The 23,048-nt window shown below is 44.3% G+C and overlaps 2 protein-coding genes across 3 annotated transcripts; one reads left to right on the top strand and one right to left on the bottom strand.

The window, feature by feature from the left end:
• Positions 1-130: 130 nt before the first annotated feature.
• On the top strand, positions 131-9,622 carry LOC118775560 (myozenin-2-like). 2 transcript variants are annotated; one of them, XM_036525540.1, is made up of 6 exons: positions 131-207; positions 2,101-2,197; positions 4,351-4,514; positions 5,180-5,336; positions 6,833-7,016; positions 9,014-9,622. In XM_036525540.1, the coding sequence occupies exons 2-6, from the start codon at positions 2,119-2,121 to the stop codon at positions 9,195-9,197; spliced, it is 768 nt and encodes a 255-aa protein (XP_036381433.1). In that variant the 5' UTR covers positions 131-207; positions 2,101-2,118; the 3' UTR covers positions 9,198-9,622. The 2 variants fall into 2 exon arrangements, with proteins under 2 accessions (XP_036381433.1, XP_036381432.1); XM_036525539.1 differs by having other exon boundaries at positions 2,098-2,197.
• Positions 9,623-10,579: 957 nt separating this feature from the next.
• On the bottom strand, positions 10,580-22,771 carry LOC118774862 (pre-mRNA-splicing factor RBM22-like). Its single transcript, XM_036524415.1, has 11 exons — positions 22,700-22,771; positions 20,504-20,557; positions 19,841-19,870; positions 17,469-17,601; positions 16,703-16,803; positions 15,201-15,373; positions 12,660-12,860; positions 12,080-12,244; positions 11,670-11,758; positions 11,408-11,539; positions 10,580-11,202 (listed from the first exon to the last, which is right to left on the bottom strand). The coding sequence occupies exons 1-11, from the start codon at positions 22,751-22,753 to the stop codon at positions 11,054-11,056; spliced, it is 1,281 nt and encodes a 426-aa protein (XP_036380308.1). The 5' UTR covers positions 22,754-22,771; the 3' UTR covers positions 10,580-11,053.
• Between the last annotated feature and the right edge of the window lie 277 nt (positions 22,772-23,048).

Below are 23,048 nucleotides of genomic sequence, written 5' to 3'. Positions count from 1 at the left end.
TGTAAATTCCTTCCCATTAACCTAAAGTAGAGCAGAGTCCAACCCTGACTAAAATAAGCCTGTGATCTAACTCAGAGATGCCCAAGCTCCCTCACTTAATCTCAGCTAAGTCACCGGTCTGTGAGTAGGATAAGGGCACAAGGAAGCATCACGCACCCAGACTGGGAAACCGTACGATCCGATACACAACCCTCTCTGATCTCCAAGGTAAGTACACGCTTTAATGTTTTATCATTATTATTTTACTCAAGTACACGCTTGCTTTTGTTATAGAGCCCTGCCCTTTCTCAGTATCATAAATGGCTCTTTTTTTGGCTCCTGGTTTACGTCAATTGGTTGGGTGTAGGTTCTTTGCTTGGTTGAGTCCCAGCCATGCGAGTCACCATACGGGAGTCAGGGTTGAATGGGCATGAGGTGAATCTGTATAACCAAAACTCTCTGATGGGAAAAACGGAATTTTTCACAGCAACACTGTGAGCACAGGGCTTAAAGTGTATTTCCCTTTGGCTGTCACCGTCACGGCTGAATGAGTGAACTATCAGCTAGAATGAATGTATTTCGTCACATTTGCGTAAAGCACACAAGCGTCTTTTATTGAAGCAAAACAATAAGGACTTGCTGCGCTCACCACAGTTTAGAGACTCCCTGAAGTAAATGAGGAACAAACAATATGAGTGTGTGTCTTATAATACACAGCAACACTGTTCTCTGTGTTGCTACGTGCAGATGTAATTGTCTTGTTCTTTCATAAACGTGGGAATTTAATTCAACATGGAAGGCGCCCCTATGCAGAGATTCTAACAAGATCATGATGTTCAGATACGTTAAATACACACAGCAGGAGGAACAACAGCACATCTGAAGTGACATCCAGAACTAACACAATCAATGAGTATCAGGTTGAAAAAAACAGTGCTGAAATATAAGAAGACAATAATTGCTGTTTTAATGCACATGTAATGGTGAGTCTGCCTTAGGAACACACTGCTAACGCAATATACTACCTTTAATACAGAGCTTGATAATGATCACAAGGAGCACCATTACCTGATATCACAGTGTTGGTCATACTGGGCCTAACAGTGACCCATAAGAGTAAAGTTAATCTACGTCATACTGTACGTCATACTGACACACTGGGGGCGTCCAACAACAATATGTAAGAGCAGCACTATGTCAAATTTCACTTAGCATTCGGTGTGACCAGGAGCTGGACGCTAAGGGCACATGTTATAATTAAAATATGAGCCTTTAAAAGGCGTTTTTCATGGGTCAGGTCTGGGGGGGGGTCTGAATGGCATAGTGCTGGTCCTTACATAACCTGCTGTTCCATTCATTGGGTTTTATTTTGTCAGCACTTCCCTGTTCCTCCCGTCATGGTTATCTCATGCACGTACACCAGGCTGTCTAAACACACCTTTTAGCACGTCCTCACAGCATATTTTTAAAACTTCTCCTGTCGCTCTGACAGAGAACTATTCACCCAGGGGGTCACACACAGGTCCCACTCCTCTCAGTGACTCAGACACCTGCAGTCAGGCAAGACGGCAGACAGCCCAGGAGTTGTGCGTCACAGAGGAGGAAGGCTAATTGTTTCTGCTTTACTGCAGGGGGGGGGGGCAAATTTCAATTCTATATAATAAAGTCTGTTCACTGTATGAATGAAAGGAAGGTGGCTCCCACATTCACAGGGGAATCTGAAGTTATATCATGGTACCATATCAGCAATTTATCAATACTGTTTATTCTATGTGGAGTTTCTGAGAGCAGCTGTCTCTTTTTGATTAATCATTTGAGTTATGCATTAAGGGAACAGGGTTTCTTTTTTTATTCTGGATTTTGTTGGGTTTTTTTTTTGTTTCAATGAAGAAAACTATGTTTGGTCACACTTAACATAATAGTGAGTGTTCACCTGTATAATGAAATGACTAATTAATTTTTAAACAATACAGAAATACAACTTGATACTCAGCATTTACTTATGGAAAATCTCCATCACGTGATGCAATCACACATTTGCACACAGCCTTACTTAGTACTCACAATCAGGTAACGGTAATGCTGAGTGTGAACTTTCTGTTGTATGCTCTCAATCAGCAGGAATACTGAGGCAGAAAGATGATACAGGTAACATACCGTGACCTGGGAAAGAAAAGGCAGCAGCAAGCCATGGACCTGAGCAGAGAGCTTCAGGGAGGTAAGGCTCACCTGTGATCACCTGCTCTGAGCAGATAACTTTGGGGAGGTAAGATTAATCTGTATTAACCTGCTATGAGCAAGGCTAGAGAGGTAGGCCTCACCTGTGTTCAGCCACTGTGAGCAGAGAGGTTGGAAAGGTAAAGCTCACCTGTGTTCACCTGCTCCAAGTAGAGAGGTTAGAGAGGTGAAGCTCACCTGTGATTGCCTGCTCTGAGTGGAGAGCTTCAGGGAAGTCAGACTCACCTGTGTTCACCTTCTCTGAGCAGAGAGGTTAAATAGAACAGGCTCACCCATGTTCAGCCATCTGTGAGTGGAGAGGTTAAAAAAGTAAGGCTCACCTGTGTTCAGTCACTCTGAGCAGACAGCATTGATATTCACTGTTCTTATCTGATACAGTCTAATGATATTAATGGAATATCGATCTGTGTCTTGTATCTTCTGGCCTCCATGAGAGACACATGCTCCTGCTATTTGGTAAGATTATTCATTTTTTATTAGCACTACTTAATTACCATTAAGTTAAATTCAGCACTAATTTGTCTGTCTTACAGAAGATAAGTGTAAAGATGCCAAGTGGAGATAAGACAAGAATTTAGTCAACAAGTCAGTGAAACCCAATTAACTTAGAGCTCATTTGGAACTAAAAGCATACACAGCCAAAAGCAAGAGAGAAAACAATACTTCATTGCAGCTTCTGCAATGCTGGCTTATTGAATGGAGGTAAGCAACTCATGTCTTAAATGCTTATTGGCGGTCAGAAATAGACAGCAAATGCCTCGCAGTTTGATCATAACAAGTGCCATTTTGGGCACTTGTTGAAACTTTAGGTTTATTTGTTTGTTCTCTGGTGACGATCAGAGAACAGACTCTCCCCCCTCCCTCTGACTCAGCCTCCTAATTTCGATAGCAGGAAGCTGAACTCAGCAGAAACGCGACCCTGCTCTTAATTTTATGGAGGCATAGAAATGATTCCTGTCAAAATTCCTGGAGTGGCTGTGGGAATATGTCACCATCACCAATCAGGCCAGCCCACAAAAAGCTACTCACAAACGGCCTATTTATAACCTGTCACCCACGCAAACCAGTCCCATGACAGAAAGAATCCCTCTGATCCTTGATACTATTTCAGAATTTGTACTTCAGACTACCATATTTCAACATCCCTGTGGCGTATGGTTACATCTGATGAAACCTACGCAAACTTTGAAGTGCATGCGCAAAAAGTTGTAATGTGACATGATGTCAGGTGGTCATACTCTTCTTTAACATGATGACTAACAGGACTGCCATTTGGCCAATGAGGTGTACCTTTGGACATGACATCATACAAAGAAAAGTATCCACCTGACCAATCCCTATGTGACCATAGAGCTTAGTGACTAAACCAAGTTTGAACAAATTTCCTTCAGACTGTGAGGGCACAATCACACCATGAGCAGTAGATGTAGATTAGATGTCATGTGGAAGTCATTCCTTTTTCATATTCATATGTTAATCCAGACCTGTGCTGCCTATGTGTGGTAGGTAATCAGACTATCTTAACAGTACTGTGATGTTCAATGATTGAACACATTCCTCTCACACTGAGAGGGCTTGATCACCGCAAGAGGTGTCAAAATGGATTTCAGTTCTTATATGGAAGTCATTATGCTTCACATTGATATGCTAATTTAGAGCTGCACTACCAACTTGAGGTATCAGTGTTGGCGTGTGTTTATGCGCATGCGTGCATACATTGCATTACATTACATTCATTTAGCAGATGCCTTAATCCAGAGCTACTTACATTTACATTTACATTTATTCATTTGGCAGACGCTTTTATCCAAAGCGACTTACATAGTTTACAGTTGTTTTACAATGTTATCCATTTATACAGCTGGATATTGTTGTACTCTGTTGTACTTCCAGCACAACAGAGTATAAGTGTATTCAATCAAGCTGAATGAGCAACAGTGTCAGACCAGGCTAACAACACTCCCAGACCAGGGAATGTGAGCACAACACCAATCAGCACTACCATAAGTTAACCTGAGCTAACCTGAAACTAGACAGCCTAGAAACAAAGGGAAGCCAAGTACACAAGCTACCATAAATCACAGTCAGTAGATCACAGTATCCATAACATGCATGCATGTGTGTGCCCCTCAGAGCGTCTGAACCTGGGGAAGAAGATCAGTGTTCCCCAGGATGTGATGATGGAGGAGCTGAAGCTGCAGTCTAACAGGGGCTCCCGCATGTTCCAGGAGAGGCTGAAGAGAGTGGAGAGGTTTACCCTGGAGAACGCAGCCAACAGAGCGCACGCTGCCGGAGCTGTGAGACACTCAGCTTTTACACTGCACAGTCACCTCCTACACTACACGCCCCTCTCTTACATTACACACTCACCCTGGAGAACACAGCCAACAGAATATATGCTGCCGGGGCTATGAGGCACTCAACCCTTACATTACACGCTCACCCTGGAGTACACACTCAGCTCTTTCACTACACACTCACCCTGAAAAACATACTCACCTCTGACATTACACACTGACAGTGGGTGACAGTTTACATTAATGCATGCTGTTTCCACAGCTTGTAATTCAGAACTTCACTCCATGAACCTGCAACATTCTGCTTAACAGCCTTGCTCCACTGCACACTTCACCACATCACTGCTACTGTGCAGCATAGCAGTAAGGAGTAGGCCTCTTGACACAGAAGGTTGTTGGTTCAGCTTCCTGGTTTAACACTGCTATGGTCCCCCCCCCCCCCCCCCCCCCAGGTGCACCTGAATTGCCTCAGTTAAAATATCTTGTATACTGTATATAGCTGTACAGATGGATATGAACTATGTAAGTCACTTGATACGACCGTCTTCTAAATGCATGTAATGTAATTTCAGCCTCAGCCATTTCAACCAGTGTGCAATGCTGGTGTGTGCAGCGATCTATTGTAAAGGAGCTTTTTAACCAGGACTGTTTCTCCCTTTCCACAGCCCGGCCAGGGTGAGGCGCACGGTGGGCAGAGCACGCAGGAGGGGAAGGAGAATTTCCGCACTGAGCTGATCATTGGCCCATCGGGGAAACACGGCCTGATGTCCGCTCTGAAGCACACCGTGGCCAGCAAGGGCAGCCCTGACGTCCTCGCCCCAGGTACGCACACAGGTAGAAGAGAGAGAGCCTCTGATGGCAGGCCAGTGACAGTCAGCAGCATACCAGCATCAGCAAGTAAACCCATAAACCCATAACAGGCCACAGTGTGTTATCACTGTGATTTAAATTACAGTTACATTACAGTTAATTACAGTTAAATTACTGTAAAGAACCGTGATTTTATGAAAAACAAGTTATGTATGAACACGTGTACAAATACATTTAGTCATTTAACAGACCCTCTTCTCCACAGCGTACTACAAAAGTACATATAAGAAGGTTGGGGTAAGAGCAGAGATGATACTAATTCAAGTGTCTCTAACCAGCAGCAGGAGTCATTACACAATGTTCATGTTACACCCCTCTTAGTCTCACTCCACTGGCTCCCTGTAGCTGCCCGCATCATGTTCAAGCTCTTGACCAACAAAACTGCACCTAAGTACCTGAACTCACTCTTGCAACCCTTGCAATGTTCCCTCCTAACTGCTACGCTCTACCACCGAACGGCGACTGGTGGTCCCGTCACATCGTGGCATTAAATCACTGTCCAGGACTTTTTCTGCCATTGTCCCCTGTTGGTGGAATGAACTTCCACACCTCATCCATTCTGCTGAGCCCCTCTCTGTCTTCAAGAGACATCTGAAGACACAGCTCTTCTGCTCTCACCTGTGCACCTGAAACACCTCCCACTATCTCCTATTAAACTATATTAAAATGTAAATGTTAAAAATGGTTTGGCTGTTACAGTCTAACGAATTGATTTGGTGTAATGGTTTGGCTGTAATAGTTTAATGTATTGATTTGGTGTAATGGTTTGGTTCTAATGGTTTAAACGTAAAGGTTTGGTTGTAATGGTTTGGCTGCAATGGCTTAACGCACGCTCTAGCTTTACCTGCTAGTGGTACCTCGCCTGCCCAACGTTTGGAACTTTGTCATGCAGTACTTCGAATATTGTGACTCTGTATGGTTTTCGCTTGTGTTGTATTGTACCTCACTTGTAAGTTGCTTTGGATAAAAGCGTCTACCAAATGAAAAAATGTAATGTAAATGTAAATCGTGTTCAAGGATATAACATGAATGTTTAGAGTTCAGTGTTAGTTGAACCAAGGTGCAGTTTGAACAGATGAGCTTTCAGTCTGTGGCAGAAGAGGGATAGTGATTCAGCAGTTCTGACTGTGGCGGGGAGCTCATCCTACCACTAGGGGGTCACAGTAGAGAATAGATGTGACTGAGAAGAAGGACAGACAACTTTGACGTAGAAGTCATCTTCAATACATTATTGTCGTTTAACAAACACTCTTATCCAGAGCAACATACATATGCTACGATTTTTTTCCATTCATTCAGCTGGATTTTTCCTGAGGGAATTGTGGGTTAAGAACCTTGCCCAATAGCAGCGGGGAATCGAACCGGCAACTTCCCGTTACAAGCCCTTTGCCTAACCACCAGGCTACACTGCTGCCATGTTACACATTCCTCTCGCTCCCCTCTCTCAGGCTACTCAGGCCCTCTGAAGGAGATCCCTCACGAGAAGTTCAATGTCACCGTGATCCCAAAGTCCTACCGCAACCCCTGGCGGGAGGACCTGAGTGACAGCGAGAAGCTGCTGGCCGCCCTCAACGTCCGCCTCCCTGAGCCACCCCAGAAACTCACTCCACCCAATTACAAATGCTTCAACAGGTGGGCCCCTCCCCCTAGGAACATGGCCAACCCTTAGCCCCACCCCAGACCTTCCTCATTCTCAGATTACAAACTCAGTATCAAATGATGGATGAGTGATCTGTAGGACAGTGATTATAATAGTAATAGTAATAGAAGTAGTAGCACCAATACTACTACTACTAATATTAATAATGATAATAATAACAATAAAAGTTGTTATCATCATCATCTAAGTGGTTCAGACTGACTTATGAGTCACTTCTATATCACTGGAGAGACTACAATGCAGTCTGTGAGGCATTTTGCGACACAAAACTATTAAGATATATTCAGTCTGACATTATTTAACCAGGAGGGTCATCTGAGAACTCATTTGTCATCCAGGGAGGTAGGAGGTGCAAGAGTCTGTGCAGCCAACTGTCAACTGTCAGTACTGTAGAAGTGTTCATAGTCAACAACTTTCCCTAGTAAGACATTTACTAATATTGTGAGATATTCCTTGGAAACACAGAAGGAAATACAAAGAGAAGAGAAAAGCTGTATACATAAGCATAAGTCATTTATGTTATGAGCTGAAATATACAACCATAATAAATACAATTATTACAGTACTACAAACGAATGACCCAGGACAGAGCAGACCCACTCTATGTTATTCTCAAGACACTCTGTGACGTTAAGGTGATACTCTGGCTGCACGGGTCCGGATCGCCCAGCATGTTTAGCACTGACCCGAGCAGCCCTAATCCCTTTCATTTAAAACCAATGAGCTCTTCATTAAAGACGGGTCCGTGACCTTGCCCGAGCGGTGGCTCACATTACCAGCCCACCCTGCTTCTGAAAGCTTGCAGGAGCTCTGGCACAGGCCTCCCCCTGCCCTGAGAGTCCAGCATCTAATTTAAACCACGAGCACTGGAAAGGAGATACCAGTGCACCCAGCACGCCAAATGGGCAGCCAGACTGACAGCGCATGCAGGGCATGTCCCCATCACAGAGAGCGCCACATCACCCTCTGATTTACGCAGGCTCTGGTTTGGGGGGGGGGGGTCAGCACTGTCTTCCCACTCACACATTATGTCAACACGAAATAGCACTGTGCGCGCTGAGAAAATTTTGGTCCCCAACAGGACCAGCGATGGCAGGAGGAGGCTCAATGAGCCCCAATATAGGTGCAGCAGTCGATGCAGTTTTATTTCCGATTGAAAACAATAACCATGCTTCTTCATCAGATCATAAAAGTGAGTGAGTGACAGAAAGTGGAAGCTCCACTCATTATGGGGTTCATGAAGACAGTACTGGTAACTATGCCCACACACCACTGTCATATGTCCTGTGTTCATACACCATGTCCTAACTGTGACTATCCACCTGTACAATATACCCTAATTGTATCCATACACTTATATACTTTGTCCATATACTTGTATAATATGCACTGTGTCTGTGAATGTACAATAACTGTGCCCATACACCTACACTGTTCAAAAACATGAAACATGAAAAACTGGTTTTTAATCTCTCAGCCACAATACTTTGTTTTCTATCATGGTAAACTGAACTGATATACTGCCAAAACTTCACTATGAACAGTCTGTATTCTGAAAACTTCAATCGTATGGATCGTTGTCAGGCACTTTACTATGAACATGAGAATGTCATGATTACTTATGAGAATGTTATGATCATTATGACAGGCAAGGTGAACACACTTAACAGCTCTGGTTGCATTCTTGTTTTCTCAGAAGTGTTTTAGGCTATGTTATCACTAATGTCACCATTCAGGACAGATTTCTTCAGTGCATCCTTGCTCTTTTCAGCTCTTTAAACATGTGAGGTTTGTTGCCATGACAGCCTTGCATGTAGAGTAGTGGTTTATCAACCAGTGTGGCAGTAGAGGTGCAATTAACCAGGTGCCCTTATACGTAGGTATAAGTACAAAGGTGTGTGAAATACAGCACTTTGTTCAGTGGCAGTCTATCAATCGTTTTGTAACCCCAACTGCTTCTGTCCTCCAGAGTGCCGATACCGTTTGGCGGAACAGCGGGAAGCATGAGGATATTCCCGCTGCCCGGGTTCGAGCTCCTGGAGGCCTACACAGAACCAGGCCTGACCTGGGAGCGCATGTGCCAACGGCCCAACTTCAACCGCGTCCCCCGTGGATGGGGCGCCCACTACACCGCCGAATCCACGGAGCTCTGAGGAGGAGGGGGGCGGGGACAGGAACAAACCACAGTGCACTTGCTCCCTCTCCTCTTCATTCAGAGTGTTCTCATGAAAATAGCCCTACTGGAGACCGAGCAAAAATCAGATACTGAGCTGTAGAAAACATGAACTGATGCTATGCAAGGGCTGGCTGGAAATCTTCAATGGTACTCTCACTTCAGATCGCTTTGCTGCTTTAAAGTGAAGCTTTGGCAGTTCCTGGGACAAGTGATGCTTTCAGCGGTGATGCTTAAATGCCGATGTAAGAGCTTCCATGCAGCTTTGGAAATCTCCTGCATCAGTACACTTATTCAGCGTAAAGATAAGGCAATGCAAACCTTCACAACAAACTTCTACCTACTGTTCTGCAACTGCTTTGCACATCCTATGCTGTTCCTCCAACATTCATAACCAGAATTATATCTTCAGTCTGCCTAGGCATATGCTTTAAGGGATGCAAACACATGACTCAGCAACCAAGACCCATCATTCATCACCATTTAGGAAAACAAAGAAAAGATTAGCGGAAGTGGGCTGCATGTTCCACAGAAAGAAGATGGAGAGTGAACACACACCTTAGAGGAGAAATTCAATTCAACAATTCATCTCAATGATATGTCTCATCGGTTGTGGGATCTACCTGAAGAACTGTTACAGGATGCCTGCTTAGTGATGTTTATAACCCAGGACACAGGCCTGGAAGTGAGCAATGCAACCCAGCTTGGATTAAAGTCAAACTAAATTTCACAGTTTCAGATTTAAAACCAAAACCCCAGACAAAATAGTCAAAAACTCACTCAGAACACATCAAAAGTAAAGATGGATACTAATTTTAATGTGGGAGACATATACAAAATATTTCATAAAAAAGAAATATATGGTATGCATTTCCGCAACAATGCATGTAACAAAAACATGACACACTAGCTTGTGCAGAGAGAATGTTCTTGAAAACAGCTACACAGAATGCTTTGCCAGCATAAAAAAAAATAAACCACATCTTTCTGATCCTCCCCTTGTGAACATGTGGAATTTCTGGTGGAGCCTCTTCTAACCGGTAGCACTGTCCCAGGTCAGAGAAACAGTGCTGAGACACAGAGACATAGTGTGTGTATCTACAGAACTCTGCATAAGGAGGCATACCCTGGGGTGCCTATCCCCACAGTAGCAGTGACAGACCACTCCAGTGTCATTCCTATAGTCAGGTGTAAGAAAAATGCTTATTAGATTATCAGACGAGAGCACTCCCATATGGGGCTCAACATGCACAGTCCTTTGGGTTGTTCACATGAGCCTCCTGAAGCAGCCTGCAGCAAATGGATGCTGTGTTCACACAAAAGGACAGAATTCACAGAACTGTTTGGATAAATAATTGTTGATTCCTGCACTTGTAGTACAGCTTAAATCACACTTTACCCACCCAACACCCCCCAGAAAAATTAAATGTTCTCAACAAATGTCCTTAGCAATGTACTACTCGTTTTCAACCTCAATACAAAAATACACGGGGAAGTCCTTTCTGTCAAACACAGAAAAGGGTGAGTTCGCCACTGTCTGTACAGACCCATTTCCTCAGGATCTTTCCTAGTGTGGGCTCAGACATGCCACGCTTCAAGAGAAGTCGCTTTTTTATGGTTTCCATGACAAACACAAATGCAATTCAGCGGTTTTCAAAGACGTATACATCAACATAACAAATGGGAAAATTCTCTTCTGCTTACAATAATAGGTTTAATTTTGCATTCAGTTGTCCTACAAAAGAGTTAAAATTGTAATATTAAAAAAAATGGAAATTTCGGCAGTTAACTGACAAAGCCCTGCACTCAAATACAGCTCCCCAATCAGCTGCCTGACTAGGAGCCACCATGGCGACTGGCATGCGCGCCCATGCGCTGAGGATCCTGGGAAGGATAGTGGATGTGGCCTGGGGGCCTCATGGACATGGGAGGGGGCGGGACCGTACCCATGGGACCCATGGAGTGGAACATAGGTGGTCCGAAACCTGCCCGAACAAAAATCACACAATCAATGCACTTCCAACTAAATTTCCTATGGTTGTTTGCCAATTCCCTCACAGTGACAAAACAAGTGTAAAAACAAGCTGCAGCAGATAGATTTTGGAGCCATTTCAGGAGAGGTACAGGGTGTTCTTCTGTGCGACTGAAGGCAGAGGGTTTCTGTGTGATTTGGGGAGGTGGTGCGCTTACCTGGAGGGGGAGGGGGAGCGACACCGGGCGGAGGGGGCAGGGCAATGTTCATCACTGCAGGGGACGTGTTGGGCCCCAGGTTGAAGTAGTTGGCTGGGGCCTCCTCCTCTGACACAGGGGGCGGGGGCAGGGCTGTGGGACAGAGGGAAGAGGAGTCAGTGCAGAGCTGCCGTGTGCCACCTATGGGGCACAGGAAACTATTACATGAGCCAGCCCACACACACACACACACACACACACACACACACACACACACACACACCACCTGGTAGTCCAGGCACAGGGTCCAATGTGAGGCCCATGTCGTTCCCCCCCTCCCTGTCTCTCTCCTTCCCCCGAGCCGCCTGGGATCTGCAACACACACACAGACAGACCACAATACTTCAGCATCACAGGGAATCAACAAAGAGCTACAGCACACTGAGCCAAAAAGGCCGACTTGGCATTACACTGTGAACTACTGAACACGGAGCCAAACTAAGTGACTCAGCACTTTACAAAGAGCTACAACACACTGAGCTGGGGAAAGTGACTGAGCACTTTACAAAGATACAGCACACTGAGCCACTGACTGACTCAGACAGACAGAAGGCTGTTCTACTGCAGGTTCAGGTATATCACGGCCTGATGAAGATGGGGGAGCGCACGCTCTGTCCCGCCCAGGTGCCTTACCTTCCCCATTTGACGGTGAGCCTGCGCCCGCAGATGATCAGCTTGTTGAAGGACTTCTCTGCGGCCAGCTCTGCCGCCTGCCTTGTGGCAAACTGGATGAAGGCGCACTGCTGCCTCTGCACGATGGTGGTGGTGCGGATCTCCCCAAACTGGTAGAAGTGATTCCTGTGGAGGGGGAAGGGTATGGATTAGCATCTTACACATGGCAACCAAACCAATTCAAACATGGGAACCAACCCTGTCTCACTCACGGCACCCCCTGCTCACTTATTTCAGGACTCAATATCTTCTTTGGAAACTAGACTGGATGTAACATTAACCCAGAAGCTTGTCTTCTACAACCTTTGGTTCAAAGCCCATGTGTCCCTAAGTATAACCAATCAGTCACACAATGAATACACAAAGCCATCCGTTTCAGGAAAGGAAAAGGCCAGTGAGAGAGGCGGGCTCTTGTACTGAGAGCTGCCTGTTGGAGGTTCGCCCTCAATGCACTCTCCTGCCTGCAGCAAGACATGGAGAGGTTCAGAGTGCTGACTGCTGGGAGTGCCACCTCCACCCCGGCGCCTCCCGCTCCGCTCACCTGAGATCGGACTCCGTGATGGTGTCTCCCAGCCCTCCCACATACAGCGTGGTGATGGACTTGTCCTCGGGCGGGTCCAGGCGAGGCATGGTGGAGGCCCGTTTCAGCAGCTTGTCGGCAACCGGGTCGTTTATGCCATAGTAACGGTCTTTGATGTTCTGGTCTGCCAGGGGGTCGTCCGGGTCGGTGGGTTTCTCATGCCTGTGGAGATCAGGGACACAATGATGACGTCACCGAGGTGAAGGTCTCTGCAAAGCACTGTTTCAGAATCAACAGACCAGTCACCAGGCTCACTATCTGCAAGAGAGTGCTAGAATTACACTTGAGCAGTCCAACAGTGGCCAATTAAAACCGCAGAAACACCAGCTGACCAATAATAAGCATGTTTCTTCTGTAAGAATTGGTACTGCACTTCTTGAACAAACAAAAATATTTGCTCTTTCTCCATCAATCTGCACCATATTTTGTCCAGAATGACCAGGCAATATATGACTTCTTGTACAACAGCACCCTCTAGAGGAAGCATTTAAAAACAAGCAAACTGCACAGTGACAGACTGGAGCACATTTAATCAAACTTGCCTTTGAGCAAGAGCTTAACTGTCATCCATTTACTTGTACACTGTTCAAGGTAACATCCATGTAAATATTCCAAGATGTTGTAAGAATTCAAGACGGACAGACATGGATATTTACTGAAAACTAATTATCAAATAAGGGTTGATAAGAAACTTGGGGCTGTAAGATTTCTCAGGAGTCTCTATGACCTTAAAAAATGACCTTTGAACCTATGATAAAGTGATATCTACATTGAGTTTAATCAAAATCCAAATGCAAATGGTCCAGCAAAGAGACCAGAAACTGTTTTTGTGATAGAAAGACAGACAGAACACAGACCGCAAAAATCAGTCCCTTTTGGGATCCACAAAGGGTGTAGATACCTCCTGAAGTTAGAGAATCTCATACGCACCATGCAACAGCAGCAGCAATTTTTGTAATCAAAGTCTGTTATTCTGTTAGAACAAACAGCTTCTTACAACCAGAGTTCTGTGCTCATCTGAAAGCATAGTTAACATTTTGTATTCTTGTGTTGTAAAGCAATAAAACAATGTTCTCTCTTCTGGGAACAATAAAGATTCCCATTTTCCTCTGATCAATGCTACCATCGTTTGGTTTCCCACTTTGCAAAGCAACAATGAGGAAATACAAATTTAACAATAACATCTAAACAGCTTTTCCATCTCACTGACGATGCAAATGTAAGTCATTACCATCTCCCAGGACTAATTTTGCCTCCATCGCCCGGTCTAATTCACCAAAACATTCAGTGGTTTGGTGCTTAAAGCACCTTATCACCATAACCGAGCTCAAACAGAAAGCTAACGAGCCAGATTCTTAGAAGCCCCGAGACCATCAATCCTGGGGTGTCACATTCAATTTCTGTGCAGCAGTTATGTTGCTTATTCCTTCTGACCCGAATTTCTTCATTATGGCAGGCACTTACTCTGTTTGGCATTTTTAATGAAATGATGAACTGCATCCGAGGATGTGCTAAAACTGTTTACCTATGAGCATTCTGGGAAACATGGTACTTTGACCCTACACAGCTCATTAACGTAATACATAATGGATAATGGTGTGGTCTGTTCCAAAAGTACAGGCACTGGCCCTGAAGGTCCCCGACCCTCACAATCATGCATTAATCAGGGAATAAGCCACACCCACACAACCAGGCGATGCAGGAAACCTGGCAAAGGCCCAAATGACAGCCACAAAACATCTGCTTTTTCCTTCTGTGAGACACACAAGAAAAAGTGGACCAGTAGCTTTGGAGCCTTTCTGAATTAAAAAAAAATGACAAAATTGATTTAATGCAACCCATTTCATTAAAGTTACACCAGTCAGCACCACAAGAAGGGCTCAGACCAAGAAAACAGCCATTTGATTTTGACCTTCCAAAGTGAGTGTCTGTTCCCTTGTTAAAGGAATCCTAAATCACGGTTGCATTAAGGGCTCAGAACAGAGGGCTCCCAATCACGCTTGATTTAAATTTCCCCTGACTCTTTCAATGACATTTTAAGGACATGTGCATGATTTTACAAGATCATTTTTACTGCTGCAGTCAACAGCCAGACTCCCTGGAAACTGAACAGCTTTGAAGACCCAGCTGCAGGCAGAAAAACTTTCCGAGACACACTACTGTCAAAATATTGCGTGTCAGCAAGCACGCACTTGAAGATGTTCTTGACAGAAAGCAGAAGCGACCACTGCCTGATGGTACCAGGCTTAGCCAACAAGTCAGTAATAGACTTAATAGTAAATGACATATAGCTACTGAGATGGGGAAAGAGATGGACATATTTAATTTGCTGTGAATAAAGAAGAAAGAACTTTTTTTCCAAAGCATCTGGGCAACTTTCCATGACTGTTCAAGGATGGCAGGATATTTGACCTCAATCCAACTTTTAACCAGTGGCTGTGCAGGACTGCAGAGGACGGTCTGAAAAGCAGTAACCTGATCACTGGCTCCGCCCCAGCTCACCTGTAAGGACACTCCTCGCCTCTCTTGCACTCGCCCTTCACCCAGAAGGAGCAGATGTGGGGGCGGTTCCTCTTGTAGTAGGGCGTGGTGCGGGCCAGTTTCAGCAGCATGTCGCTGGAGCTGGGCGCCTTTCCCAGCATCCCCACGGGCCGCGTCCCGTCCGAGTTCTGGATCTGCAGCGAAACGTCAGGAGGGTGAGACACAGGGCTACAGCTGCCATGGAAATGTTCCCCACATGCAGACATGGTAACAAGACTGACGAGCACTTGCACATAACGACACTGCCACCATACTGGTTAATGTTGTTAGCCAAGGAGCCCGGACCTCTGAACATTGAACGAACAAATTTTGTCTCGTTGCCGCCTTAACCCTGACGCTCATTGTGCCGTTTGAAGTTGTTGAAGTTTGCCGTTCGAAAGTATATCGTACTAGTTGCCCTTTAGGCTGTAATTGTAAAAATCTGATAGTACTGCGTCCTCAAACAGACCTTGCTCTCAGCTGAGAACTGTCTCATTGTGGAACTGTACACATCCTGTCCCCGTACTGTCGCTGTACCTACTGTATGCACTTTTGTAAGTCGCTTTGGATAAAAGCGTCTGCTAAATAAATAAATGTAAATGTAAAAAATGTAAAATTGCCATTCCACTGACAATAGACAGAGACGGTCCCGCTGCCCTAATTACAAGGCCACACAAATATGTTAAACTAGAATCCAAAACCTTACATAAACTATGGGGTATGCAGGATATTTTTTTGCCAATGACTCAGAGCCTTTAAAGTCAATTAGACACATTTTGTTTTTTCCACTTCTTATTTTTTCACTTTTCACTTCACAAGCCATTTTTATCACAGAAATGAACTGCTCATTTGACAGGAAACAGGAGAAATAAATCCTTTCTCCCCGTCACTCCTCAATGTGGCTACCGTGGGTCCCATCAGGAGGTTTTCCATTAAAAGATGGGAACTGAGAATCACTTATGTCCTCAAGATATACCAGTCAACTGGTTGGCCACCACCCCGATAGCAATTACAAATAACAATGTGATAAAACTAATCTAACTCCTAATAATGCAGCCACCACCAGACTGCACAGCTGGGTAACACTGCAGTTCCCACTGTGCTGGACAGTGACTGTTCCTCCCCTGGCCGACCCCTTCTGCCCCCCCCCCCCCCCCAAGCAGATCGTCTGGGCACGCAGGGTGCAGGCCTGGACAGACGGCACGGCTATTTTTAGCAGACCCCCAGCAGCTGTCGCTTTACTGACAGGCGCTGTGTAAACTCTCATCTGAGCTTTCCGAAAAACAGGGGGGGGGGGGCAAGGACAGCAGGAAAAACAAACAGGTGACACCCACACCAGAGCTGGCACAGAATAACCATTTGGATATCCGTTAACAAAGCGCTGCTAGGTGGGGTGATCAAGCACTGATCCACCTGCTGTGGACACATCCACACCTCCGCGTCCCAGAGACCCCCCCCTCCTCAAGGCAGGGGGGAAACACTACCTCTCTCTCCATATTCTGGGTGTAGTACTCCTTGTTCACGTCTGATTTGGGCATGTCATCCTTGATTGACAGTCCAGTGTCACGGACCTGGATTGGCAGACCTGTTGTCGACAACAGAGAAAGGATTAGCACAGACACTCGCGGGATGTATCACCCACACAAAGGCTGACAGAAAGGAATGAGAATGCGGGCATGCAGAATGGTCCGCGTTTGACAGCCTGTCACTGGTAAAACTAGTCCTGGGAAGTCAGAGACATTTCTGGGCTTCCGCAAGCACACAAACTACAGACAATCTGCGGCGTTTCACGAGCATAATCATTTATTCTAATTACGCGATTGGTGTCGACGATTCTGTGAATTATTTGTTTTATTGTTAATCAAGGAGGATAAAGGGGAACAGGCTGAAAGTAATGATAGATTTAAAGGTAGTGTTTGGATTTCCCCTGTTTCCAGCTCACCCGCCGCCACTGATCTATTTTTAGTTGCACATGCGAGTGAAACGCTCGCACTGTCGAGCCCTGTGTAGCACAGTGGTGTAGGGGCACTACTGCTGTACCCTTGGGCAGGGCACTTAACCCAGAATTGGCTCAGTAAGTACCCAGCAGAATAAACGCCTAACATGTAGAAACTGTAGCCTAGCATCCGCTAAATGTCAGTTATGTTGTGCGATGTAAGAAGGACAGCAGAGCAGCGGCGTGGCAGAGCCCCTCGGCGACGCAGGCCGGTTTAACGCTCTGCTCGGGGACGTCGCCCCAGCATGACGCACCGTACTCCAGGTCCAGCAGGCACGTCTGGCAGACGTTCTTCATCTTGCTGCAGGTCTGGCACACCTCCGTCTTCTTAAAGCGCATGCGGACCCCCGGGCACCAGCGGAACACGGTGAAGGGGCGCGCGCAGATCTGCAGGGGAGCGCAGCATCGTTAGGGAACGTGACATCGCACAGGCCTGCCCTGTGTCTACCCCACTGCGCCCCAGCCTGCATGAAACTCCCCCTCTTCTGCAGACTGCATACTCATCCTTCTTTCTTATTATCATTACTAAGCCAACGCAGAACAACAAGCATCTCATCAGATCAGATAAGATAACAGGGTTTTCCCTACCATAGGAAGGCTTAGGCGCTGCGCCTAAGTGTTTTTGTGGAGCGCCTTAAGCCGAATGAACGTAAAAAGGCATTTAGGCGACATATCAGAATGAATGTAAAAACAACAGTGAGAGTTCTATGCGCTGACAAAAAAAAAACGGAAAAGTGGCTTGATCTCAAATGGACAGGTAAGCTGGCAACAGGAATGACCTGCCAATAAACAATCAATGTTTGGATGAATGTTTGTGTGATTGGTGTGTGACAGATGCTCATCGCCAAGCTACTCAAACTGCTTATTGGATATTTCTCTGTACCGTCAACTCGGGATGGTAGTTACAACCATCGACTCAGATAAGCAAGGTGCAAGCCATCGATAAAGTAAGCCTCAACAAATAAAGGAAGTATAAACTTTTTCTGTTAGGGATTCTTGTGGATGTTAACAATAGCGATAGCAGATAAAAAGATTTAACTAATGTAGCCTATTTTACAACTAAAGAAATTGCTAACCTAGCTAACTTACATAGATATCCATGTACTAAATTAAGTTACATTAGCCAGCGAAGCTAGTTAGCTGACGTTACATAAAGATACCTCGACTGAACTAACGTTAGTATCTAACGTGGCTTGGTACCTAAACAAAGTTAGGCTGTGTTCACACGTAATGTCTTAGAGTTAATGCTAGGTAACAGGCTAGTTTTGCTAGTGACTGAAATACACACACAAACACCAACCAGAATCTCTTAGGACCCGTCCAGTTTTACTCCACAAATGAATATTGGTGATATAGTTTAACGGTCATGTCATATATTTCACCCTGCTCTGATTCAAACATAATAGGTTTCTCCACCAATACCATCTCCAAAGGTACCACAGGGCCAACAAAGCTAGGAAAGTGAAGTGTTCCAAAGAGCTGCGATATTTGCAGTTGAAATAAATCAAGAAATTCTCTGTCTGTGTCCTTTATGTCCTTTGGTTGCATTTTCAAAATATTATATATGTATTTCAACACGTTTAATCTTCCTATGAACCCAAGTTAAGGTAATCCACATATATTTTCATTAAATCTGAAACATGTTATTTGGTGAAATGAATAGGCTTATAACTATAAGTACAGTAAGTGTTGCCAGCTTTCTTTCACAATGGTATGGATAAGGACAATGGTAATGGATAATGGATAATGGTAATGGTAAGGATAATGGTCGAAAACAACATGAAAAACAAAATTTAACTTAAAAATTCCTTCGAATAATTTCAGCCCCCCCCCAGACAGCATCTAAGCCTAATACACAAACCTCACAAACAGGAGACGAGATTGTGCTACCTGCACCCTCTTTAACTTTCAGTGATTCAACAGTGCAACAAGGAGACCCATGGAACATTCTCATGAAATATTTAAAGAACTGCTGTAAGGGTTTTCACCATGCATGCAATATTAATTTCTTTATATGTCCTTTATGCTTTTCTGCACATCAAATTATAAGCAATAATGAATTATTCTGGTGAAAAATTCTGCTGTACTAGCAAGAAGAAAACCATGGTCATCTCATTCAGACCTAACAAGTTTAAACTTTGAGACTTAAAAGAGTTCAAACAGGGGCACATATATCCAAACAGCAGTCACAGAAATAAAGCTGCACGATGACATTTGCAATGAATGACTCTGACACAGCACAGACTGGCTGCACAGAACACAGGGGCCAGACACAAAGGCAAGAGACCAAGACTGGCGCCAAACATAAAGTCACCAGATTACCACAAGGGACCAAACACAAGCAGACCAACACAGGGGCCAAACACACACAGACCAACACAGGGGCCAAACACACACAGACCAACACAGGGGCCAGACAAGAAGGCAGAGGCCATACGAAAAGGGAACAGACCAAGACAAAGGTCAAAAAAGCAACAGAACGCCAAAGTCCAAACTAAACAGAACAACAAATAGAAGTTTGCTTTTCAGTTGTTTGCACTGTGTACCATTACAAAGGGCCAGTACAGGTTTTAGCCAAAGGAACCATCACAAAATCTAAATGAGCTTTCAGACAGCCTTTCCTTACCTTGCACTCCTTGCCATATTTTTCTTTGGTCTACAGAGAGAGAAACAAACAAGAGCACCATAATGAGTTTTGACAGGTTCATCTAAAATACACCAGACACAGAGAAAATTAAATGCGTATCAGTTCGGAGGTCAATGAAACAGACAGGGAAAGAAAGACAGTGCATTGTGGGAAGCTACTTTGTAATGTTACAAAATAACACAACTATTACCATTTGTTACATGACACTTTGTCCAGTTTAGCCATCTCCAAAGTGATAGTATTTTATGACAAACTAAAATTCTGACAATTATTTAACATTATTAAATATTACAGGGATAGTGCACAGCAGTCATATAGACAAAGTAACAATAATAATTGCTAGTTTTAAAAATGAATTTACACAGCCACAGTCATACTGATAATGATAACTATAACCCATAATTTTTACAGCACCTGTATATCATTTGTTAAAACAGAGCTAGTATTTTTGTGTGACCAGTTGTATTCAGTTGACATTCTAGGATTTACAGATCTGTGTTATCAGTTGCTGTGATTTAGTTTTTTGGAGTGATGGCACCATCACAATTTGAACTTTAGCAATATAAGTATTCTTATTGCCGGGGTAAGTGTTGTCACCCTGACCAGGGTGTAAGGGCTACACAGTAACGTTCACTCTCTTACCATGCGAATGTAGGGATTCTCCCCCAGACAGGTCTGGCAGAGGATGGGAAAGTCCTAGCGAGAGGAAGAGAACAGATTCCACTGTTAAAACACTGTGCACCAGACCTCCTACAGTTAAAACCACCACAAACCCACAGGGATCAACAATTCAATAATATCATATTCCAGTACTCTGCAGAACCCAAGATGGAATCATCAAATAGCCACTTACAGCTATATTTAGCAGATCCTCTTATCTAGAGCTACATCCGAGGTGTGTTTAACAAAAGAGCAAGAAATGTACAAAACAAGGACACAACCAGGCATATTAAAATATGTGTCAGGGTCAAACAGTGTTGGGATCACAAAAAAGGTAAATTACTCACTACATGAGTAAAATGCCCCATCTCCATTATGAGAATGAAAAACTACAAAACCTCAAAAACTACAAAAAAGCTACAATATATAAAAATTACACAGAAGGGGAACAAGAAACCACACTAGGGCAGGGGAAATGAGGTACGGTCTGAGGTACCCTTGTCACACTGAACATCACGGAGATATATTAATTTTGTGCTAATAAGCAAGCACTGGGGGCTCCGCAGCAGTAGGAGGTGGAGACAGTGATGTTTACTGAGACCACAAAAAAGGCTGGAGCTGTTGTGTTTTATCAACGACATGCCAACTTAAACCAATCATAATGTCATGCTGAATGGAAAAAAGTCTTTTGATTGATTCAAACAAGTCAGTGATTGACAGCCCATGGCAGCCCCAGCCATTGTGAAGTTCTTAAAGCCTCACTCCCTTATCACTACTCACTACCACCTGAATGTCAGGTTTGGCCTTGTTTGCTTGTGTCTGCACATATATTGGTATATTATGTGTTGCAGATGTCCCCAGTCTAAGGGGGCAAATCCCCACACAAGTCCAAGAGTAAATCATTGCAAGCTGGATTTTGTGCAACACTTAAGATGAATCTGGTTCTTGTGCATACTATCTTGCAGGATCTGCATCGAGGCAGTTTGCTTACGTTAAGCTTATGTTACATTCTGAGAGCCATCCTTGTAAAATTAACGTTCCCTAGTACTAATGCTGAAACTGTTTTGCAACATTGCAATCATTCAAGGTGAACTCAAACAAAGCACCTCTACTTTGTTTTCTATATATCGTAATGACATGATAAACTTCTGACCAACGCTACACTGACCGTTGCAGAATGTGTTTATATGCAATATCTCCTTCGCAGCACAGTCTACTGCGCACAAAACAAAGAGCACGAGGTTAGCCGACGTGAAGGAAACGCTGCAGCCGGCCAAAGGTCTCTGATCCGGTCACCTTGACCCCGAATATATGTACCCCTGGCATCCTGCATCGGAGGACCACCTGTCGTAACTATTTTGACAATCCTATTCAGTGTCGCTGGCATCGAGTAATTTATTCTTTTTTCATCCCAGTGTGAGGCAAACCATGTTCGCGATTTCTTTCTGCTCTGGCCTTTATTTAGCTGACGGGCGGGCTACCTAGCAAATCAGCTGCTTATCACGAACAAGTTAGTAGTTCCAAGTGTACCACATAACTATTTTATTTAAGTATTTATTAGGGACGTTTTGGCCACTTCAGCTAGCTAACGTCACATCCTGAATACTAGCAAGCTAAGTATCCTGGAAAGGATCCACACTGAATGATAGATAAGGAGCTAGCAAAAAAAATAAAAGATATCCCATCAACTACATAATTATCTAAGGTTAGGCTGACAGAGCAACGTGGTTTAAATTCACGCTAATACGGACATTAGCATAGTAGTGGCACAAGCAAAAAGGCTAACGCTATTTAGCTCCATTCTTTAGCTAGGGGCTAACAGGCTACAGCAGCTAGCTTTGCTAATATCGGCCAAGCAGTCAATCGCGGATATTTCATACGATCACAGAAGCAGAGCGACAGTGTGTTTTATTCTTTTAAATATCTAACGAATATTGTCCACCGGCTTTCGAGGCTCAACTTGCTCCCTAACCACCTAACGTTTAACGAGGTGCCGCTTTCGGTGCATGTTAGCTAGGTTAGCTACCTAGCTATCTCCAAACCGACACAACCAGACGCGTAGCAAAATAGTTAAGGTGCGGATTATGTTTGATGTTTCATGTAAGCACATACTTCAGTAATAACATCACAGATATACCGTGTCCTCTATTCAAGACAAATGTTTAATTTCAAACGTACCGCGTCTTCCCAATTCTGCCTGTTGTACGTGTTAGCTCCCAGAGACGTCGCCATCTTCAATTAAGTCCTCCCAGACTGCACCGCGACCAGGAAGACCTGCTTGTATCCCAGAATGCAATACCAAGCACTACACGATAGTTTTATATCCCAGAATGCAATACCAAGCATAACATAGTAGCTTTAAATGTAAATCATGGGGTTTGCTGATTTTGGTATGTTTATCCACAGAACGGGTTCTTCTCGATTTTATAGTCAAATGCATGCATCTGGGTCACACAATATTAAATTTAGGTGAAAAGACATAGCTATGTATGCACAATTGAAGTTACAAATAAAACGGAATACTATA

The sequence above is a fragment of the Megalops cyprinoides genome, chromosome 3, assembly GCF_013368585.1.
Source record: "Megalops cyprinoides isolate fMegCyp1 chromosome 3, fMegCyp1.pri, whole genome shotgun sequence".
Lineage (NCBI taxonomy): Eukaryota > Metazoa > Chordata > Actinopteri > Elopiformes > Megalopidae > Megalops > Megalops cyprinoides.
The sequence above is the reverse complement of the archived record's forward strand: the minus strand, read 5'-3'. Positions and strand labels throughout refer to the sequence as shown.